Below are 18600 nucleotides of genomic sequence, written 5' to 3'. Positions count from 1 at the left end.
TAACCACTGAGCCACATTTCCAGCTCTTTTTAATTTTTATTTTGAGACAGGGTCTTGCTAAGTTGCTTATGACCTCACTAAATTGTTGAGGCTGGCCTTAAATTTGTGATCCTCCTGCCCCAACCCGAGTTGCTGGGATTACGTGGTATGCTCCACCATGTGCTACCAGTGTATATTTTATCTATTTATTTTGGTACCAGGAATTGAACCTAGGGCGGGCTTAACCCCTGAACCATATCTCCAGCTCTTCTTATTTCTTATTTTGAGACAGATCTCACTAAATTACTTAGGGACTGGCTGAACTGCTGAGACTGACTTTGAACTTGTGATCCTCTAGCTTCAGACTAGATGTAGATTTTAAAGTGGACACGTTTCTTTCTTTTCCTCTGTCCCTGCTCCTCCCTAATTACTCCCCACTCCCTAACCTCCGGGAAAATTACCTTTCTTTCCCAACCTAGGCAGAATTATCTGTCCTTGAGCACACACACCCACCACAGGAACAAAGTAATACAGACTTTGGGGATGGTACAGGAAGATCACAGAAATGAATACCTCCCAAATTAACAAGTGAATTAACAACTCTAGACTGAGAACTCTGAGTCACCTCTTTAACACACACACACACACGTTTCTCCTTTGCTAGCAAAGCAATAAACCATTTTCCTTTTACTCAAAACCATGTCCTTGTTATTGGATTGGCATCAGGAACAAGGATGGAGCATTTGGCAACAAGAAGCTGTCTCAAAAAATAAAAGTACTCTATAGCTCTGGGTTCAATCCCCAGCACCACAAACAAAACCAAAATAGCACAAACAAAAAATACCAAACAAAAACACCCCAAACCAAAAACATCTAGAATAGTATTTGACTAAATACTTGGGGACCACCTTGGCCTAGTCAAATTGACATATACAATTTCCTTTCTAGGTATAAGCCCAGAGAGATGCCAGCAAGGGTATCCTGTCTGTGTGAGGCTGTACGTCACAGTATCACAGGGAGCACAGGTGGAGAGCGGCTGCCTGGAGTCTTCACTGGGCAATGAGTCCACCAGGAAGGCCTGTGATGGACCTCCCTGTTAGGTAGCAGGGGGTAGTCTAAGCTATGGCCATTCAGAGGTTTCCATGCATCAATCCTGCTAGAGGATTGAAAGGATGAGGAAAAGGAGGCAGTAGGGACAGTATGGGCAATTAAGGAAAGAAAATGGCATATAAAGTATAGGTGGGGGACTGGGGCTGGTGGCTCAGTGGTGAGTGCCCTAAACAACTAAAAATATTAAAGAAAAATAAAGGTCCACTGACAACTAAAAAAATATATTTTTTTAAAAAAAGTACAGGCTGGGCATGGTGGTGCATGCCTGTAATCCCTGCAGCTCAGGAGGCTGAGGCAGGAGGATCATGAGTTCAAAGTTAGCCTCAGCAAAAGTGAGGCACTAAGTGATTCAGTGAGATCCTGTCTCTAAATAAAATACAAAATAAGGCTGGGGATGTGATTCAGTGGCTGAGTATAGCTCAGAGGTTCAATCCCCAGTATGAAAACAACACCAACACCAAAAACAAAACAAAAATGGAAAAAAAAAAAAGAGGTGGGGGAACAGCAATAACAGCAATGAATTTTTTAAAAATGAAAAGAAAAAAATATTCATAGGGGAATCTCTAGAATAGGTAAATCCATAGAGAGAGAAAGTTGAATAGTGAGTGTCAGTGACTGAGAGGAGAGGCTGTGAGTTTCCTAGGGTTCCCAAACAAAATACTACAAACTGCGTTTTTATTTTTTTATTTTTTTTAAATATACTTGATTTTTTTTTTAAGAGAGAGTGAGAGAGGGGGAGGGGGAGGAAGAGAGAGAGAGAGAGAGAGAATTTTTTTAATATTTATTTTTTAGTTATCGGCGGTCACAACATCTTTGTTTGTATGTGGTGCTGAGGATCGAACCCGGGCCGCACGCATGCCAGGCGAGTGCGCTACCGCTTAAGCCACATCCCCAGCCCGACAAACTGCGTTTTTAAAAACAACAAAAATTTATTCTCTCAGAGTTCCACAGGCCAGAAATCTGAATGATAGTTTTTGGTAGTGTTGGTTTCTTTGGGAATTTATGGGGGGAGACTGTGTCCCATGCCTGTCTGATGGTTTCTGAATACTCTTGGCCAACATTTCTTTGCCTCCAGACACATAATTCCAATCTCTGTCTATTCCCCTTTTCAGTACTGGATACTGGAGAGTGAACCCAGGGGTGCTCTACCACTGAGCCACATCCCCAGCCCTTTACTGTTATTGCTGTCTTTGTACTGAGGATTGAACCCATGGGGGTTTGATTGAGCTACATCCCCAGTCCTTTTTATTTTGACCCAGGCTTTCACTAAATTGCTGAGGCTAGCCATGAACTTGCCACCCTCCTGTCTCATTCTCCCAAGTAGCTAGGATTACATGCCCAGGATTCTGCTTCTATCTTTTTACAAGTGTTTTCCCTGTGTACACAGATCTTCTTCTAAAGGCACCAGTCATATTAGATTAAGATTTACTCTATTCCAATTGGATTCAGTGGCACATGCTGGTAACCCAAGAGACTTGGGAGGCTGAGGTAGGAGGATCACAAATTCAAAGCCAGCCTCTGCAACACAGTGAGACCCTATCTCTAAATAAAATATAAAAAGGGCTGGGGCTGGGCTGGGGATGTGGTTCAGTGCTTAAGTGCCCCTGGGTTCAATTCCAGGTACAAAAAAAAAAAAAAAAAATTAGCCTACTTCAGTATGACCTCATCGTTACTTTATTAAATCTGCTAAGGCCCTATTTCTAAATAACTTCATATTCACAGGTACTTCAAAATATCTTTTTGGGGACACAAATAAGCACAAGATAGGGGCATAGTGAGTTGAATATGTACCCCGCAAGAAGATACACCTGTAATATAAACTTTAGAAAGGGTCTCTGCAGATAAAATTCAACATACCAAGATTAGATCATTTTGGTTTATCCAGATAGGCCTGAAATCCAATGATGAGTGTTCCTGTAAAAAACAGAGACACATTCAGTGATGCAGCCACAAGACCTCCTTAGCATGGGTTTGGGGTGATGCCTAAGGGTAGAAGGGAGAACCAGACACAGGTGTGGAGTTTAGGGAAGGAAGAGAGGTGAGGTGGCTATCTGTGGCCAGGTCTCCAACTGGGGTGGTGGGCAGTCATCAGCTGGTTTGGATGCAGTCTGAGCAGCCCCTGCACATTGTTTTCCCCCCTCGAAGCCCTGTCTGCAAGGCCAGATTATTCCTGGTGGACCAAGGAGTGAGTCTTTTTAGAGGGTGAGCAAGGAGTACAGAGGGCAAGGGCTTGGTTCCCTGGGGAAAGAGCCAAGGCAAACTCCTGACCTGTCATATACCTCTGGACCTCTGGCTGTCCAGCTTTTCTCAGAGAAGACTTGAGTAAAGGTCTTGCCCTGGCCCTGTTTGGCCAATCCCTGGTCTATTCCTGGGACTGCCTGCTCTCCCTTCCTCCAGTGCTGTCCTAGCACTTTCCAAAGCTTCATTTTCCTCATCTGGATAATACAGAGATAGCAGCTTGGTGCCTGGTGGTGAGGGGATGTTCCAAGGCCTGCTATTGATACTGCATGTCACCAGCTTGTGTGGGTGCCTCACACTGGGGATGAAGGTTCACACTGGGGACCTAGGAGATGGGAATGGGGGGCTCTGCCAGGGTTCAGAGGAAGGCCTGTAAAGGGACAGCCAACATAGGGTGCCAGGGGATCCAACCTCTCTCTAGGACCTGCTGGATGTACAGTCACCTCTCTGGGCAATTCCTACAGACCCCTCACTTCACTGTTTTTCACTTTACCAGTTGCTTATCCTAGTCGGCCTCCGAATCTTTGCATTTGTTTTTGCCTGAACTGTTCTTCCTGTGCAGATGTTTGGGGGCAGCTCCAGGGCTAGCCACTGTCATCTTCCCTTTTTTTTTGGCTACAGGATCTCTCTGGGTTGCTCAGGCTGGCCTGGAACTTTGGATGCTCCTGACTCAGCCGCCCAAGTGGCTGGAGGACGCTCGTGCGCCGCTCTGCGACTGTCCAAGTCGCCAGCCAGGGTCCAGGCCGGGTCGTGGCGGCGGGGCAGCACTGGGGAGGGCACTGAGCGGCCCAGCAGAGCCAGAACAAAGGCAGGGGCGGGGACAAGCCCGCGGTCCCCAGCTTCGCCGCGATAAAGGCCACGTTGGCCTGGCGGCCAGCCCCGGAGACCTTGTCTCCAGCGCTCTGCAGAAAGCCGCAGACCATGGCGTTTCTTCCTGCCGAGTTCCTGCAGGGTCCCCTTTCCTCGGGTCCCGCTGCTCCCCAGATAGCTTCAGTCGCAAGCTCGCGCCTTGACCCGGAATCTTCCCCGCCAGATCCTGCTCCCCTCTGTGGGACTGCTCTCCTCCAGACCCTTTTTTCTCTCAAGAAAATAATCTCGACAGAGAACCTGCTTCTCTACATTATTTTTTTGGTACTGGGGAATGTACCCAGGGGCGCTTAACCCCTGAGTCACATCCCCAGCCCTTTTTGCATTTTATTTAGAAATAGGGTCTCAATGAGTTGCTTAGGGCCTCCCTAAATTGCTGAGGCTGGCTTTTAACTCAGGATCCTCCGGCCTCAGCCTCCAGAGCCGCTGGGATTACAGGCAGGAACCACCGCACCCGGCCCTCCCACATGGGAAAAAAAGACATAGGGCAGGCTAAAACACAAGGAGTCTTTGGGGTTTGGGCAGAACTTTACGAACTGGCCTGCTTCTCACTTAGTGGATTTCCATGTTTCCCAAACTCAACAATACCGAGGTTACAATTGCCTCCACCTCGAGGCAGAACCCAGCCAAACGCCCCTCCACCTGCGCCACACCCACTGCACGTTGGGCCCGCCCCCTCTCCAGAAGCCATGGGGACGTAGCGGCAGACGTCTCACCCCCAACCGAAGGGCGGGGACTGAGTGGAGGTATGCAATGCCCAAGCTCGAGAACGCAGCCTACCACGGCGCGTTCGGTGGGGACGTGGAGCTAGGCAGAAATCACGCTCCGTGAACAGTGCAGACGCCCTGCTCGCGATTTCAGTTGCGGCGGTGACGTCAAAGAAACCACGCCCCCTTCCAGGTCGTGCCGAAGTGGGGTTGGCCGTGGTGGGCCGACCCCGCGCGGGCGCGTGCGTACTCGCGGGCTTGCCCCCGGCGCCCGGCTTGAGCCCCGCCCCCGGGCGTTCGGCGCTCACCGCGCGTGCGCGTCGGCGTCGGCGCCAGTTATTTCTGTCCCGCCCCCAAACCGCGGCTCTTTCTGCGAGCGGGCGCGCGGTCAGGCGGCTGTACGCGGAGCTTGTGGCGCGTGTCTCGGCGGTAGCTGAGGAGGAGGCTTGGGTGGCGCCGTTGCGAGGTGATCAAGCAGCAGCCAGCCCTGCCTCAGCAGCGCCCCGCACGCGGCCAGCGGCAACCCCAAGAGACGCGTGGCGGCGCTCGGCCTCGCGGCGTCGGCGGCGGCCCAGCCGTTGGCGGCGAGTGGGTCTGCGCCTGCGCGGCGGGCCCCGCGCCCCTCCTCCCCCCTGGGCGCCCCCGGCGGCGTGTGAATGGCGGCCTCGGCGGCGGCGGCGGCCTCAGCGGCCGCGGCCTCGGCTGCCTCGGGCAGTCCTGGCCCCGGCGAAGGCTCGGCGGGCGGCGAGAAGCGCTCCTCCGCCTCTTCGGCCGCGGCCTCGGCCTCGGCCTCTGCGTCCTCGCCTGCGGGGGGCGGTGGCGAAGCTCTGGAGCTGCTGGAGCACTGCGGCGTGTGCCGGGAGCGCCTGCGGCCGGAGAGGGAGCCGCGACTGCTCCCCTGCCTGCACTCGGCCTGTAGTGCCTGCCTCGGGCCCGCAGCGCCTGCCGCTCCCAATAGCTCGGGGGATGGCGGCGCAGCGGGCGACGGCGCCGGTGAGTACCGGGTGGCGGGGCGCCCCTCCCCCTCCCCGCAACCCCTGATCCGGACGCGCCGCCGAGACCCCGGACTGCGCCTGTGCGAGCGTACAGGGGCCGCGACCGGGTTTGGCCTGAGCGGGTGGTGGGCCTTGGTGGTAACAGTGGGGCCTGAGATGGGCGTCTGACTGAAGTTGGAGGAAATCTGGCTCGGGGAGTGGAGGGTCGCTTCCGCTGGAGAATGGGGGTTCAGCCTAGGTGCAAGGGAGCGTCGTTCTCAAATCCCTGCTCCTCTGCCTTTCACAGTGGTGGACTGTCCGGTGTGCAAGCAACAATGCTTCTCCAAAGACATCGTGGAGAATTACTTCATGCGGGATAGTGGCAGCAAGGCTTCCTCCGATGCCCAAGATGCGAACCAGGTGCGTTCTGCTTTAGAGGAACCTAGTACCAGCTCCAGTTGTTACTTTCTAGGTAATATCACAGCCCTGGTGGGTTGCCTAGCTTGAGGAACCAGACCCACCATATTCTCGCGATGTATTTCCTGGGAGGTAAACCCGGATCTGTCAGGTTGTTCTGCTTTTTGTGATCCTGTCTTTTCCCTGACAGTGCTGCACTAGCTGTGAGGATAATGCTCCAGCCACCAGCTATTGTGTGGAGTGCTCTGAGCCACTATGTGAGACATGTGTGGAGGCTCACCAGCGGGTGAAGTACACTAAGGACCACACTGTGCGCTCTACTGGTATGTGGTGGGGTTGTAGCTGGAGCTGCCCTGTGTATGTCTTTAGTTGCTTATAGTGCTGGTTTTCATCTGGAGGTGGGTTCTAGGGTGGTACCTTCCAAAAAGCCTGAGGGCAGAACTCAAAAATAGTTCTGCCTAGGCTCTGGTTTGCAATCTCTCTGCGGGCCTAGGTGGAAGGTAAAAAAAAAGGCCATGGGGTAGGGGAGGCATAGGGTCCCTCAGCTACAGGGGTACTGAGGATTCAAGAAGGTCTTCTTGGAAGCACCCTGTCAGAGAGGGCCCAGGTTGGTGAAGGGCTGAACATATGCGGTTACATAAAAAACAAGATATGAGGTGCTTACTGGGTTTTGGGATCCCTGGCACTTGGCTTTAGACTTGCACTGGGGAAAGTGGGGTTTCTGGACCATCATTGATGGTGAGTACTAGAATATGTCAGCTGTTGAGGCTGACGTATCCTACCTAAAGCTTAGTTATGTGTTTGTAGGTTTTTCTGAGTATGTGGGTTTGGGTTGGAAAGCGGTTTGTGTGATAGTGGAGTTTGAGAGCTGTGGGTCCTGAGAAGCTGAACTGGGAGGAATGGGCAGGGATCTGCAGAGGTCCCAGCTTTCAGGTTCTTGGCCAGTGTTGAAGGAGGTGGGCTGCATAGAAGCCTAGGTCTGATTGATCTCTGTTAAGTGCTACATAATTCAGGCCTGATCAGTATAGTTAGGGCTTGATTAGTGTTGAGCAGGAAAGAGACTGATGTGCCTGATTTTCTAATGGGGAGACTGGTGTGGGAGTTATTGGCTTGTTGGTTTTTAGTGGTATTACTCTTAACACCAGGACACTGCCCCAGAGAGTGAACCTGTAACATTCTGAGAGTCCCATTGTAACATTTTATCTCCTACTTTGAGAAGTCTCAGCTGGGTATCCTAAGGGTCTTTCATTTGTAAGGAATTCTTTTTGTTAGGGAAGAGGGAAGACAACAATGAAGAGGAGAAAGGTAGCCAACTGGAAGATGGTTTGTAGGTGGGCAGAACACTGAACAATCACCTGGATAAGTTTCAAGTAGAGAGAGTAGTGAATTCTCTGTTGATAAGCTGTCTTTTTTTTTTTTTTCTACTTGTTAATTTGTGGTACTGAGAATGAACCCAGTGCCCCACACATGCCAGGCAAGTGCGCTACCCCTGAGCCCCAGCCCCAGCCACTTATTTGTTTGCAAATAAATACTTAAAAAAATAAATATTTAATTTTGAGTTGTAGATGGACACTATACCTTTATTTACGTGGTGCTGAGGATCGAATCTAGTGCCCCATGCATGCCAGGCATGAGCTCTACCTCTGAGTCACAATCTCAGCCTTTATTTTTAATACATATATATTTTATATTTATTTTAATGTGCTGAGAATTGAACCCAGTGACTCACATACCAGGCAAGCACTCTACCACTGAGCCACAACCCCAGCCCTGACAGGCTGTCATCATTAATCTTTTATTGTCACTCATGGAAGCTAATAGAAATGGAGTTTTTTCTTGAGCAAGCTGGGGGAGATTGTTTGGGGTGCAAGGAGCAGCCACTGCCATGTGCCATCTAGGCTTTCTCAATAGAATAGACAGGAAATATCCCAAGCCCTGTCTACTGGCCCAGTTAGAATTGGCCAAGAGTAGGGTCCAGCCTCATGGTTCTTAACTTCTCAGGGCCGGCCAAGTCTCGGGATGGTGAACGTACTGTGTATTGCAATGTGCATAAGCATGAACCCCTTGTGCTGTTCTGTGAGAGCTGTGATACCCTCACCTGCCGGGACTGCCAGCTCAACGCCCACAAGGATCACCAGTGAGTCCCAGAGCACAGCGGGTGGGTGGATGCCACTTCTTCTTGGGCTCAGCATTCAGGTAAACCTTTTTTGCTCTCAGGTACCAGTTTCTGGAGGATGCAGTGAGGAACCAGCGCAAGCTCCTGGCCTCATTGGTGAAGCGCCTTGGGGACAAACATGCCACATTGCAGAAGAGCACCAAGGAGGTTCGCAGCTCGTAAGTGTGGATGTGAGAGGTGTGGGGAACCCTGGGTAAGACACTTCCCAGCTTGACCTACCTTGTCCTCTAGGATCCGCCAGGTATCTGATGTGCAGAAGCGTGTGCAGGTGGATGTCAAGATGGCCATCCTGCAGATCATGAAGGAGCTTAACAAGCGTGGCCGAGTGCTGGTCAATGATGCCCAGGTAAACCTTGTGCAGGTGGAGGAGTACCTGGGTACCCACTGCTTTCCTTGCTGACCTTGTTCCCTTTTACCCACAGAAAGTGACTGAAGGGCAGCAGGAGCGTCTGGAGAGGCAGCACTGGACCATGACCAAGATCCAGAAGCATCAGGAGCATATCCTGCGCTTTGCCTCTTGGGCTTTGGAAAGTGACAACAACACAGCTCTGCTGCTTTCTAAGAAGCTGGTGTGTGGTGGTGGGCTACGGTTGGGTGGACCTCTGCACTCTGGGGTTCTATTTGTTGTCCAGTGTTAATGTCCCACTTACTTGTCCCACCAGATCTATTTTCAGTTGCACCGAGCCCTCAAGATGATTGTGGATCCCGTGGAGCCACACGGTGAGATGAAGTTTCAGTGGGACCTCAACGCCTGGACCAAGAGTGCCGAGGCATTTGGTGGGTTCCAGTTTTTGCCCTTGTTCTACTTTGGTGCCACCCTAGAGACTGTACCTACTTAGCTTTTTCTTTTCTTCAGGCAAGATTGTGGCTGAGCGTCCTGGTAGCAATTCCACGGGCCCTGCGCCCATGGCTCCTCCAAGAGCTCCAGGGCCTCTGAGCAAGCAAGGCTCTGGTAGCGGCCAGGTGAGCAGGGGAGAGGACCCAGGGAGAGGCAGGGCATAGGGTCGAATTGAGACTGAGGTTCTCTTGTTCTGCTCTGTTTGCAGCCAATGGAGGTACAGGAAGGTTATGGCTTTGGGTCAGGTGAGTGCGTCTTTCTGGGGGCAGGGTGAGAGAACATGATAATGCCCTGTGCCTACCCCACTTTGTCATCTTCATATTTGTGTTCTCAATAGATGATCCCTATTCAAGTGCAGAACCACATGTATCAGGCATGAAGCGGTGAGTGGCCGTCCTTAGTGGGGTGGGGTGAGGGATAGGGACAAGTGGATGCTTAAGCCAAGGTCTACTTATAGAGCCCGCTCAGGTGAGGGTGAGGTGAGCGGCCTCATGCGGAAGGTGCCACGGGTGAGCCTCGAACGCCTGGACCTGGACCTTACAGCTGATAGCCAGCCACCCGTCTTCAAGGTCTTTCCGGGCAGCACCACTGAGGACTATAACCTCATAGTTATTGAACGTGGTGCTGCTGCAGCGGCTGCTGGTCAGCCAGGGAGCATGCCTCCAGGAGCCCCTGGTGCACCGCCCCTGCCTGGCATGGCTATTGTTAAGGTGAGCTTGTCCCAAGGGACCATTGGAAGGTGGCATTTGGTCACCGGGGTCTGGCTGGCTTCTCTTCTCTCTTGAACACCTTTCACTGCCTTGTAGGAGGAAGAGACGGAGGCTGCTATTGGAGCCCCTCCTGCTGCCACTGAGGGCCCTGAGACCAAGCCTGTGCTGATGGCTCTGGCTGAGGGCTCTGGCACTGAAGGTCCCCGCTTGGCCTCACCTAGTGGCAGCACCAGCTCAGGCCTAGAGGTGGTGGCTCCAGAGGGTACTTCAGCCCCAGCTGGTGGCCCAGGTACCCTGGATGACAGTGCCACCATTTGCCGTGTATGCCAGAAGCCAGGTGACTTGGTCATGTGCAACCAGTGCGAGTTTTGCTTCCATCTGGACTGCCACCTGCCTGCCTTGCAGGATGTGCCAGGGTGTGTATGAGGCTGGGTGGGGTCTGGGTAAGGCATGATAACTGGGCAGGTTCCTGTGCATTCCCTCCTTTTTTTCACCCCAGGGAGGAGTGGAGTTGCTCCCTCTGCCATGTGCTCCCTGACCTGAAGGAGGAGGATGGCAGCCTTAGCCTGGATGGTGCCGACAACACTGGCGTGGTTGCTAAGCTCTCACCAGCCAACCAGAGGGTAAGGGCTGAGCTGCTGAGATATGGTTGGCATAGTGGGTTTGATCTATGTTCTATATTATAGCTCTGACATCTATTGTAGAAATGTGAGCGTGTTCTCCTGGCACTATTCTGCCATGAACCCTGCCGCCCCCTGCACCAGCTGGCTACCGATTCTACTTTCTCTCTGGTATGTTGATTCCTAGGGTCTAAGAGTAGAGGTGGAGTATGCTGGATTTCCACTGTCAAAGGTCAGAAGTGTATGTTGTTTCTTGCCTGTAGGAGCAACCTGGTGGCACCCTGGACCTGACCTTGATTCGTGCTCGCCTCCAGGAGAAATTGTCACCCCCTTACAGCTCCCCCCAAGAGTTTGCCCAGGATGTGGGCCGCATGTTCAAGCAGTTCAACAAGTTGACAGAGGTGAGCCTGGTAGAATGAGGGCATGGGTGTGGGGGAAGTGGGAGGAGGAAGCCAGGGACTACCCACCCATTGTGCATCCTTGCCTGTCCCAGGACAAGGCGGATGTGCAGTCCATCATCGGCCTGCAGCGCTTCTTCGAGACGCGCATGAATGAGGCCTTCGGTGACACCAAGTTTTCTGCTGTGCTGGTGGAGCCCCCGCCGCTGAGCCTGCCCAGTGCTGGCCTAAGTTCCCAGGAGCTGTCTGGAGGCTCTGGTGATGGCCCCTGAAGCTGGGGCCCTTATGGCCTGGCCAGCCCAGCTCTGATCTGTCCTGTTACCCCATCCCTATCCCAACCCTGGTGGCCTAACTCCTACTCCTTGGTGGCCCCATCCCCAGTCCCTCACAAAAATGGTTTTTACTTCTATGGATTTAATAAAAACTTCACCAGTTCCTCAGGCCTTGGCTGGTTGGGGGCTATAGTCCTGGGGCTTCGTTTCTGCCTGCGTATACTCCTTACTTCCATCAAGCACTTGGCTCCCAGAGCCCTTTTTTTCAGAGGGCCTGAATTGGGTGTGGCGAAGAACATCCCTCAGGCTTTTCTTGGCATTGGAGGAAGAGGTCATATGTACAGGGTGGTGGATATACACTAGTGTCTGATAAGGGCTGCAGGCCCCGGGGCAGCTTACTAATGAGTACTTTTGAGCTTATAGCCATTGTCAAATTGGGGTTCCATAGCCAACCTGGTGTGTTGAGATTTCCAGTCTGTCCCAGTTTTTTCTTTTAGCCTCTTGACACTAGTTAGTCTGTCCTATGACTCTCAAGCTACTCTTTGGGTGCATTCCAGTGGAGCCCACTGTGTAGTTGGCTAGGACTGTCTTTAAGTTCTCATCAAGCCACTTCCAGGTCAAACCTTGTTGGGTGTTAAACTGTTTAGGGAGTTTGCCATTGGGTCAGAGATAGCAGGGCCCCCAAATCTCTGAGTATGCCAGGTCAGCTGCTTGTCCAACCTAGTGCCAAACCCCAACCAGTATGGAATTTGGGTCCCAAGGACATAAGGCCTAACCCCATGTGAGGCTACTCACACAGGTTTGGGATTAAGTGTCCAATTTTATTACAGAGGGCATGGTAAAGACCCTGGGTGTCTGTTCCGGACATCCCCCTTGGCAGTGGGGTCATCAGTCTCTTCTTAGGTTCTTGAGTCTCTCTTCCAGATCTGCGTCTGCATCAGCCAGGGCTGAAGCTGTGGCCTCTGCCTTCTTCCCACCAGCAGCCACGCTTAGTGAGCCTCCAGTCGAGGGGAGATCTGAAAAGGGGAAAAGTTAGGATTAGAGTAGGGAGAATGGCCAAGGGCTGTGGGTGGGAAATCTTGAGAGTTTGCAGCACTCACTTGACAGTTCATCCGTCAGGCTTAGTCCCAGCTCATCCAGGACCTGGGACACAACAGCATCACTAGGGAAGAGGAGGAACTTGTTGAGAACTATGCACAGGTTGAGGATCAGGAAAACATCCCCACCTTAACCACCCAGTTCCCCACACCTCTCCTCTTCATCCTCCTCGTCCCCCATGGCATCATCAATGGCATCATTCATCATCTCCTCCTTCATGTCCATGATCTCTGCCTGCCGCTCAAATTCCATCATGATCTTCTGGATTTGGGGCAATTTCAGCTGGAAGTAGGTAGGGTGACTTGGGTCAGTAGGGTCAGTGGGGGTAGGGTGGGGTGGAAAGAGAAATTGGGAAAGAAATACCTGTCTGTTCATGGTGCCCATGGCCTTGGTAACACCCTTCATGGCTTGTGCCATTGAGTTGTTGGACTTCAGTGTCTGTATCTTGAGGGACACAGCCTGGATATTGGCGCGCATCAACACAAACTTGCGTACATAGCGCCTGGTACGCACCAAGTCTTTTGCCATGATGCGCACAGCATCCTGCGGAATAGGGAAGTATCAAAGATGAGGTCATGAAATTATGTTTTAATATTGGGGTCTCCAAAGATCTTTATCTGGCTAATAGAAGGGTCATTTTTTTTTAAAGATTTTAATTTATCATGTGAGATTTTCTTTTTCTTTTTTTTTTTTTAGAGAATTTTTAATATTTTTTAGTTTTCGGCGGACAACATCTTTGTATGTGGTGCTGAGGATGGAACCTGGGCTGCATGCATGGCAGGCGAGTGCGCTACCGCTTGAACCACTTCCCCGGCCCCGAAGGGTCACTTTTTTAACCAGGGATTTAAACCTGGGGGCCTTTATCACTGAGGTACATCCCTAGCCCTCTTTAAATTTTTTTTTTGGAAGCTTTTTTTTTTTTTTTTCTTAAAGCAGGGGTTTGATATCGGGGATTGAACTAGGAGGGGGGCACTCGGGTATTGAGCCACATCTCTAGTCCTTTTTTGCATTTTATTTAGAGATAGGGTCTGAATTGCGTAGTGCTCACTTTTGCTGAGGCTGGCTTTGAACTCATGATCCACTTGCCTCAGCCTCTTGAGCTGCTGGGGATTATAGGCATGCACTACCATGCCCAGCTTACCCTTTTATCATGTAAGGTCTTCCTGATCCCTAAATGTTGGAAGGCAGGCCCAGACTTCCTTTAATTCACTCTACACAAAGAATCTGCCTCATTGCGGGGGATGGAGCCCTCACAGAGTGCTTGCCTCTGTGAGGGGCAAAAATAACCTGCATAGCCAATTGTAGTGGTGCACAACTGTAATCCCAGCACTAAGGAGGCTGAGGCAGTAGGATTGCAAGTTTGAGGCCAACTGCAGCAATTCAACAAGACCCTGATGTAGTAGCTCAGTGATCAAAGTGACCCTGGGTTTAATTCCCAGTGCACAACAAAACATCAAAAACTCTTTTGCCTCTTTCACTTAAAGCCTACAGCGAAGGCTGTGTCCTGAAATATACCAAGCCAAACACAGTGGTGCACATCTGTAATCCCACTGACTTGGAAGGTCAAGGCTGAAGGATCCCAAGTTTTGAGGCTAGCCTCAGCAAGTTAGCAAGAACCGGTCTCAAAACACCTCTAAGTTTGATTCCCAAGTACTACAAAACTAAGACTAAACATCTTCCTGGCGCTTTACAGCTGCTCAGAAAGTCACCCCTTAAAGGCTCTGCTCCCTTCTTAGTGCTCTCCCTACTAGTTGACTTCCTTTCTTTTGGCCAAATATTACTCTTGTGCTCCAACCCTTCATAGAGCTAATTCTGAGCAGTCTGGCCCCCAGTTTGCTAAGGCTCTCCAATGTCTGCTGGATGCACTCCCTTGCCAGATCTGAAGATTGTTCACACTTTGGCTGACAGCACTTCCATAGATAAGACTTCCAGATCCCCAAACTAAGGGAGCCCTCTTCATCCTTTACTCAGCATTCCTCAAAGGACTTGTTTTCTGGTGTCCTGTCTCGTCCACTGTCATCACAACAGTATCTGGTTGAGAGCTGGCACTTTGCCCCTGATCATTGGCACTTACCATCTGGCCCTGCTTGGCCATCTTTTTGATATCCGCAATGATTTTCTTCTCCTGGGTCTCTAGTTTCTGCCTCTCCCGGTCCAGCTCCCGCATGGCGCGGTTCAGGGCCCGCTGGTTCTGCCGCAGTAGCTCCTCTGGTGTCTTCCGGCGCCCAAACAACAGGTCCATGGTGGCTGGAGCCCGCTGGCAGGCCTGGGACAGATGTGAGGGGCAGCTATAGGGTGTTGTGCCCAGAAGGAGGGCAAGAGGCAGAACAGGCTCACATAGGGAGACTGGAGTGAGGACAGGAGGTGTGAACAAAGCCTCAGAGATACGAGCTTTAGAATGCCCCTCAGGGACAGTCAGAAAAGAAATTATCCATTATGCCAGCCCAAGCCCCTTCACCTTTCCCAGCAATTTCAGGGTGTGGAAGTTTGGGCTCCCCTTTCAGACCCAGGGGTGTGGCCCTGGGGTTTTCCACGGACTGAGGCTGGAAATGGGTGAATGGGTATGCCGGAATAAGACAGACCCTGAGCACAAAAAGAGGGCAGGATGGGTGAAAGCCCCGAACAAGGTGGATCTGGGGGCTCTGAGGGTGGACAATGGCACCAGGATTGGGGTCCCCGACTGCTGAGGAAACTCCGGAGGGCAGTCGGAGGCACTGGCACCCTGTACACCGAGGACTGGGTCTGGAACGTCGGGGGCCCCGTCGCAACGAGGGCAAGGCGGTGTGTGTGGGGGGGGCCCAGATGATGAGGACTGGGTCCCAGGGAGGAGCCTGACCCTGGATACCTAAGCCTAGAGAAACCTTCGTACACCGCCACCCACCCGGGACCTGAGGCCCAGCAGGAGCCACTCACCGGAGCAGGCACAGGGAGTTGCTTCCGCTTCCGGGTCACGCGCCACTTGCTCAGATCCCTGGCGTACCCACTAACGAAGGCCTCTCGGTTCTGTCGTCTCCGCCGCCGCCGTTTCCGGATTAAACGACTTGACGTCACAGGCCCCACCCACACCCGGAATGCTGGGAAGTAGCTGGCGCGCACGCGCACTAAGATAGGCCTGCGCCCAAGCGCCTGCGCACCAGCTCCCGTGTCTTTGCCAAAGGTCCGAGGGCGTTCCCTGGGTCGGAGTCCCGCCCTAGTGAACCGAGCTAGGGCGCGGGTCGCGTCCGCAGCCGAGAAGTGCATCTCTGGGTGCCTTCAGTCTAGACATTCTGGAGGACCCCCGTGCCACCGCCTAGGGCACAGTTCATCCGTGCAACCCTGACTTCTGCCTGAGGCCTCGGACAGCGCCAAACAGGAGCCCCCTCCGTGTCCCGCACATGGCAAAAAGGGGCAAAGCTGGAGATGCTACGCGCTGACAGGTGCCAGGAAGCCACAGATTAGAGGCCTGCCCTCCTCACCCCAGAGCAAGCGTCATCCCACCCAACCCAAGGCCATCCCAGGTACCAGCCAGTCTTTGTAGGGTGACCAAATGCCACCCCACCTGCGACCATCCACTTTCCACTGCCCTCACCCCCTTCAGACCCCTGAAGGACCTTACCTGACCCTCCCATCCCACAGAAGGAAGAGGCAGAGGCCATGCAGTAACATTCCCCTTTAATAGCCTGGTGGGACCTCCGGTGGTGGAGAGGTGGGTTGCCTGGGCCCAGTTACCCAGGCCCCTTGCCCACCCACCCCACAGCCCAGAGTGGGGGGCTGGACAGCACCCAGCGGGGGGCTAGACAAGCCAATTCATTTCCCATCGCTGAGCAGGTCGGGGAGGGGGGGAGACAGCGCCGACCATAATCACGTGATGGTTAAAAAAAAAATAACTAGGGGCAGGTAGCAGAGAGGGGAGGCAAGGCCAAGGCAGAGGATTCCCCCCACCGGTTGCCCCCACCCCCCCACCCCGTGGCTCCCCAATAAATATTTGCAGGGAATGCCTGGGCTGGTGGCCCTGGCGGGGGCAGGTATATGCCAACCCTATTTCAGGCAGCGCTCGAAATAGGTGGAGCCGATGTAGCCACCTCTCATGGAGCGCTGCACATTCTGTTCAAACAGCCGCCGGTTGTTCTGCAGGACTTCCGCAGCCTCCTTGTTCAGTGGGTCTTCAGGGTTGGGCTCCTGTGACCAGTACAAGTGGGGGTCAACAGGCCAGAGAGGAAGAAAGCCAACCTCCCCAAGTCCCAAATGCCCACTCCTACTCACCAAGAAGAGATACTGCAGGCCATAAATTATGGAGTTTATCGTAAGGACTGGCTTCCAGTCCTCTCTGTGGGCAGAGAGCATCAGGGTCAGGCTGGTGAGTGGGAGGCCACTACAGGCTCTGGTGGTACTGAATAGGTCAGGGTCAGGGCATGCAGGAGTGAGGATTTGAGAAACTAGGGAGGCAGGGAGCAGGACAGGCCATGGAAAAAAGTCGGGTTGGGCCATTAGGAAGATGACTTGGAGATAACGGGACAGAGGGATGCAGGCCATAAGGGGGAGAGAAGGGACGGAGAGTGATGCAGTTAGCTATAAGGGGGACTGGCAGGTAGGGCTGGGGAAGGAAGTGGAGGGCCAGTGCCCTTACCTGAGGATGTTGAGGCAGACGTTGCCCTCGAGGTCAATATTGGGGTGATAAACCATTGTCTCACACTTCACCTTGGGGGGATCATGTGGGTAACCCTGGCCCACCTGGCTCCAGGAAAAGAAAAAGGAGGTGGGTAGGTGCCTGACAGGGCCTCAGATGCTGCCTCCTCAGTCTATGGAGCTACCTCTGCCCATTTGGGACTCACCTTAAAACTGAACACAAACTTCCCACTCTTGTAGAAGCCCTGGGAGGGAAGAGAGAAGGTGGTAGGGCCCCATCCTGCAGAGCCAAAGTATCCCTTCTCTTGCTCTGTTCTTGGGAGTCTGGCCAGTACAAGTTGGGCCACACTTACCTCATCAGGACAGATAACCAGCTTGAAGTTGAGGAGGTCGTCCGGGTCTGAGAAGCTGATGTCACAGGTTTTGGGCAGGTTCAGCTCGTTTATGTCTGCATTTGGGCAGCAGAGAAAGAGGCCAGAGAGGGAGGAAGAGGCTCATGAGAGAAAGGAGGGAGCTCTGCACAGGTGTCAGAAAGTCCTGATGGATTCATCACAGACTCTATGGACTCTGTCTTGCGCTATGTTTCCACACCTCACCTCTAACCCATTCTGTATTCTCTGCTTTCTCTGTTCCAGTCTCTAGGTGGGCTCTTCTGGATACACAGCACACGGAAAACATGCATCTTTAATTGTCCCACCACCTGGGCCAAGGTGAACACTAATTCTACTAAATTCACAGCCCTAAATACCCCCAAACTCAGTTCCCCAAGTGACTCCACTCTCATGTGGCCCCCATTCTAAAAGTCCTGGCATCTAACAGCCTCTGAACATCCTAACCCCAGGCTCCCCAGTCATGACTTCCACTCTTCACAGTGTTTATTCATCCATCCAAACTCAACGACCTTGACTCACCATACCCTAAATCGTCCCCTCTGTATCAAAACACTCCTCCTCCTCATCTCAAACCCAGGTTCCCGTCTGACCCTCACACTTTCAAGTGCTCACCTTCCCACTCCTTGTGACTCTTGAGATTCCCAGCATGATAGCCTAAATTTCCCCTCTTCAGCCTCTGACACCCACTATCCCTTCCAGCTCCACAAACTCCAAACTGCTGTCTAACCCCCAAACCCATGAGTCTGGGGCCCTTTTCTGACTCAGATTCCCAGCGATCCCAGCATCATATACTAAACTGTCTCTTACTCATTTCCCCAATTCTCGGTGCTCGCTATCCCTCTGGACCTTCACCCCAAAGCCAAGTTCTGGTCTGACCTCCAGACTCTCGAGCCCCCGCACCCCCACCTTATACTCAGATTCAAGGGCCCTAATACCAGACGTCAGGCCTTCAGAATACCCCAAGCCCCCGGTACCGGGTCTCTTATGTGACCCTCCCTAGTGGCCGCCTTACCCTAACCCCGCTTTCGGCATTACAGTCCTCAAGTTCTGACCTCCGACACGCCACATCCGCGGCCCACCATCCCTGACCCTCGGTGACCACATTTCCCCATTCCTGACTCCCTCATTGCCCTCCCCTGGGCCCTGTCCTCCGACCCCCTCCCCCCCCCCCCGGCCCCAACCCCCATCCCCCGACCAAT

At 52.7% G+C, this 18600-nt stretch overlaps 3 protein-coding genes and 1 long non-coding RNA gene across 8 annotated transcripts; 1 reads left to right on the top strand and 3 right to left on the bottom strand.

Annotated features, from left to right (window-relative positions):
* Positions 1–2740: 2740 nt before the first annotated feature.
* Positions 2741–5098, bottom strand: LOC125612797. Its single transcript, XR_007343269.1, has 2 exons — positions 4975–5098; positions 2741–3003 (listed from the first exon to the last, which is right to left on the bottom strand). It is a non-coding gene; the product is annotated as an uncharacterized LOC125612797 (long non-coding RNA).
* Positions 5099–5275: 177 nt separating this feature from the next.
* Positions 5276–11469, top strand: Trim28 (tripartite motif containing 28). Its single transcript, XM_015505503.2, has 17 exons — positions 5276–5894; positions 6183–6295; positions 6483–6615; positions 8294–8429; positions 8510–8626; positions 8700–8814; positions 8891–9037; positions 9131–9245; positions 9325–9431; positions 9515–9551; positions 9644–9689; positions 9764–10016; positions 10113–10432; positions 10516–10639; positions 10721–10807; positions 10900–11037; positions 11130–11469. The coding sequence occupies exons 1-17, from the start codon at positions 5558–5560 to the stop codon at positions 11304–11306; spliced, it is 2502 nt and encodes an 833-aa protein (XP_015360989.1). The 5' UTR covers positions 5276–5557; the 3' UTR covers positions 11307–11469.
* Positions 11470–12106: 637 nt separating this feature from the next.
* Positions 12107–15480, bottom strand: Chmp2a (charged multivesicular body protein 2A). 3 transcript variants are annotated; one of them, XM_015505547.2, is made up of 6 exons: positions 15318–15480; positions 14479–14670; positions 12768–12947; positions 12556–12686; positions 12407–12468; positions 12107–12322 (listed from the first exon to the last, which is right to left on the bottom strand). In XM_015505547.2, the coding sequence occupies exons 2-6, from the start codon at positions 14644–14646 to the stop codon at positions 12195–12197; spliced, it is 669 nt and encodes a 222-aa protein (XP_015361033.1). In that variant the 5' UTR covers positions 14647–14670; positions 15318–15480; the 3' UTR covers positions 12107–12194. The 3 variants fall into 3 exon arrangements, with proteins under 3 accessions (XP_015361033.1, XP_015361034.1, XP_015361035.1); XM_015505548.2 differs by lacking the exon at positions 15318–15480 and adding an exon at positions 15286–15308; XM_015505549.2 differs by lacking the exon at positions 15318–15480 and adding an exon at positions 15250–15272.
* A 558-nt stretch (positions 15481–16038) lies between these two features.
* Positions 16039–18498, bottom strand: Ube2m (ubiquitin conjugating enzyme E2 M). Of its 3 annotated transcripts, none has more exons than XM_048791600.1 (6): positions 18414–18498; positions 17363–17457; positions 17216–17254; positions 17011–17114; positions 16647–16710; positions 16039–16562 (listed from the first exon to the last, which is right to left on the bottom strand). In XM_048791600.1, the coding sequence occupies exons 4-6, from the start codon at positions 17064–17066 to the stop codon at positions 16422–16424; spliced, it is 261 nt and encodes an 86-aa protein (XP_048647557.1). In that variant the 5' UTR covers positions 17067–17114; positions 17216–17254; positions 17363–17457; positions 18414–18498; the 3' UTR covers positions 16039–16421. The 3 variants fall into 3 exon arrangements, with proteins under 3 accessions (XP_048647557.1, XP_048647555.1, XP_048647556.1); XM_048791598.1 differs by lacking the exon at positions 18414–18498 and adding an exon at positions 18014–18257; XM_048791599.1 differs by lacking the exon at positions 18414–18498 and adding an exon at positions 17606–17837.
* Between the last annotated feature and the right edge of the window lie 102 nt (positions 18499–18600).

Source organism: Marmota marmota, unplaced genomic scaffold, assembly GCF_001458135.2.
Source record: "Marmota marmota marmota unplaced genomic scaffold, marMar, whole genome shotgun sequence".
NCBI lineage: Eukaryota > Metazoa > Chordata > Mammalia > Rodentia > Sciuridae > Marmota > Marmota marmota.
The sequence above is the reverse complement of the archived record's forward strand: the minus strand, read 5'-3'. Positions and strand labels throughout refer to the sequence as shown.

Excerpts from the sequence above, each read along its gene's own strand:
- Trim28 (XM_015505503.2), top strand. The coding sequence starts at position 5,558 with ATGGCGGCCTCGGCGGCGGCGGCGGCCTCAGCGGCCGCGGCCTCGGCT. Across the intron at positions 9,432-9,514 it reads AAGGCTCTGGTAGCGGCCAG|CCAATGGAGGTACAGGAAGG; the intron begins GTGAGCAGGGGA and ends CTCTGTTTGCAG. Across the intron at positions 10,640-10,720 it reads TCTCACCAGCCAACCAGAGG|AAATGTGAGCGTGTTCTCCT; the intron begins GTAAGGGCTGAG and ends CATCTATTGTAG.
- Chmp2a (XM_015505547.2), bottom strand. The coding sequence starts at position 14,646 with ATGGACCTGTTGTTTGGGCGCCGGAAGACACCAGAGGAGCTACTGCGG. Across the intron at positions 12,948-14,478 it reads TGGCCAAGCAGGGCCAGATG|GATGCTGTGCGCATCATGGC; the intron begins GTAAGTGCCAAT and ends CCTATTCCGCAG. Across the intron at positions 12,323-12,406 it reads CCTGACGGATGAACTGTCAA|ATCTCCCCTCGACTGGAGGC; the intron begins GTGAGTGCTGCA and ends TCCCCTTTTCAG.
- Ube2m (XM_048791598.1), bottom strand. The coding sequence starts at position 18,140 with ATGGGTTTGGGGGTTAGACAGCAGTTTGGAGTTTGTGGAGCTGGAAGG. Across the intron at positions 17,255-17,362 it reads TGGTTATCTGTCCTGATGAG|GGCTTCTACAAGAGTGGGAA; the intron begins GTAAGTGTGGCC and ends CTTCCCTCCCAG. Across the intron at positions 16,711-17,010 it reads GTCTGCCTCAACATCCTCAG|AGAGGACTGGAAGCCAGTCC; the intron begins GTAAGGGCACTG and ends CTCTGCCCACAG.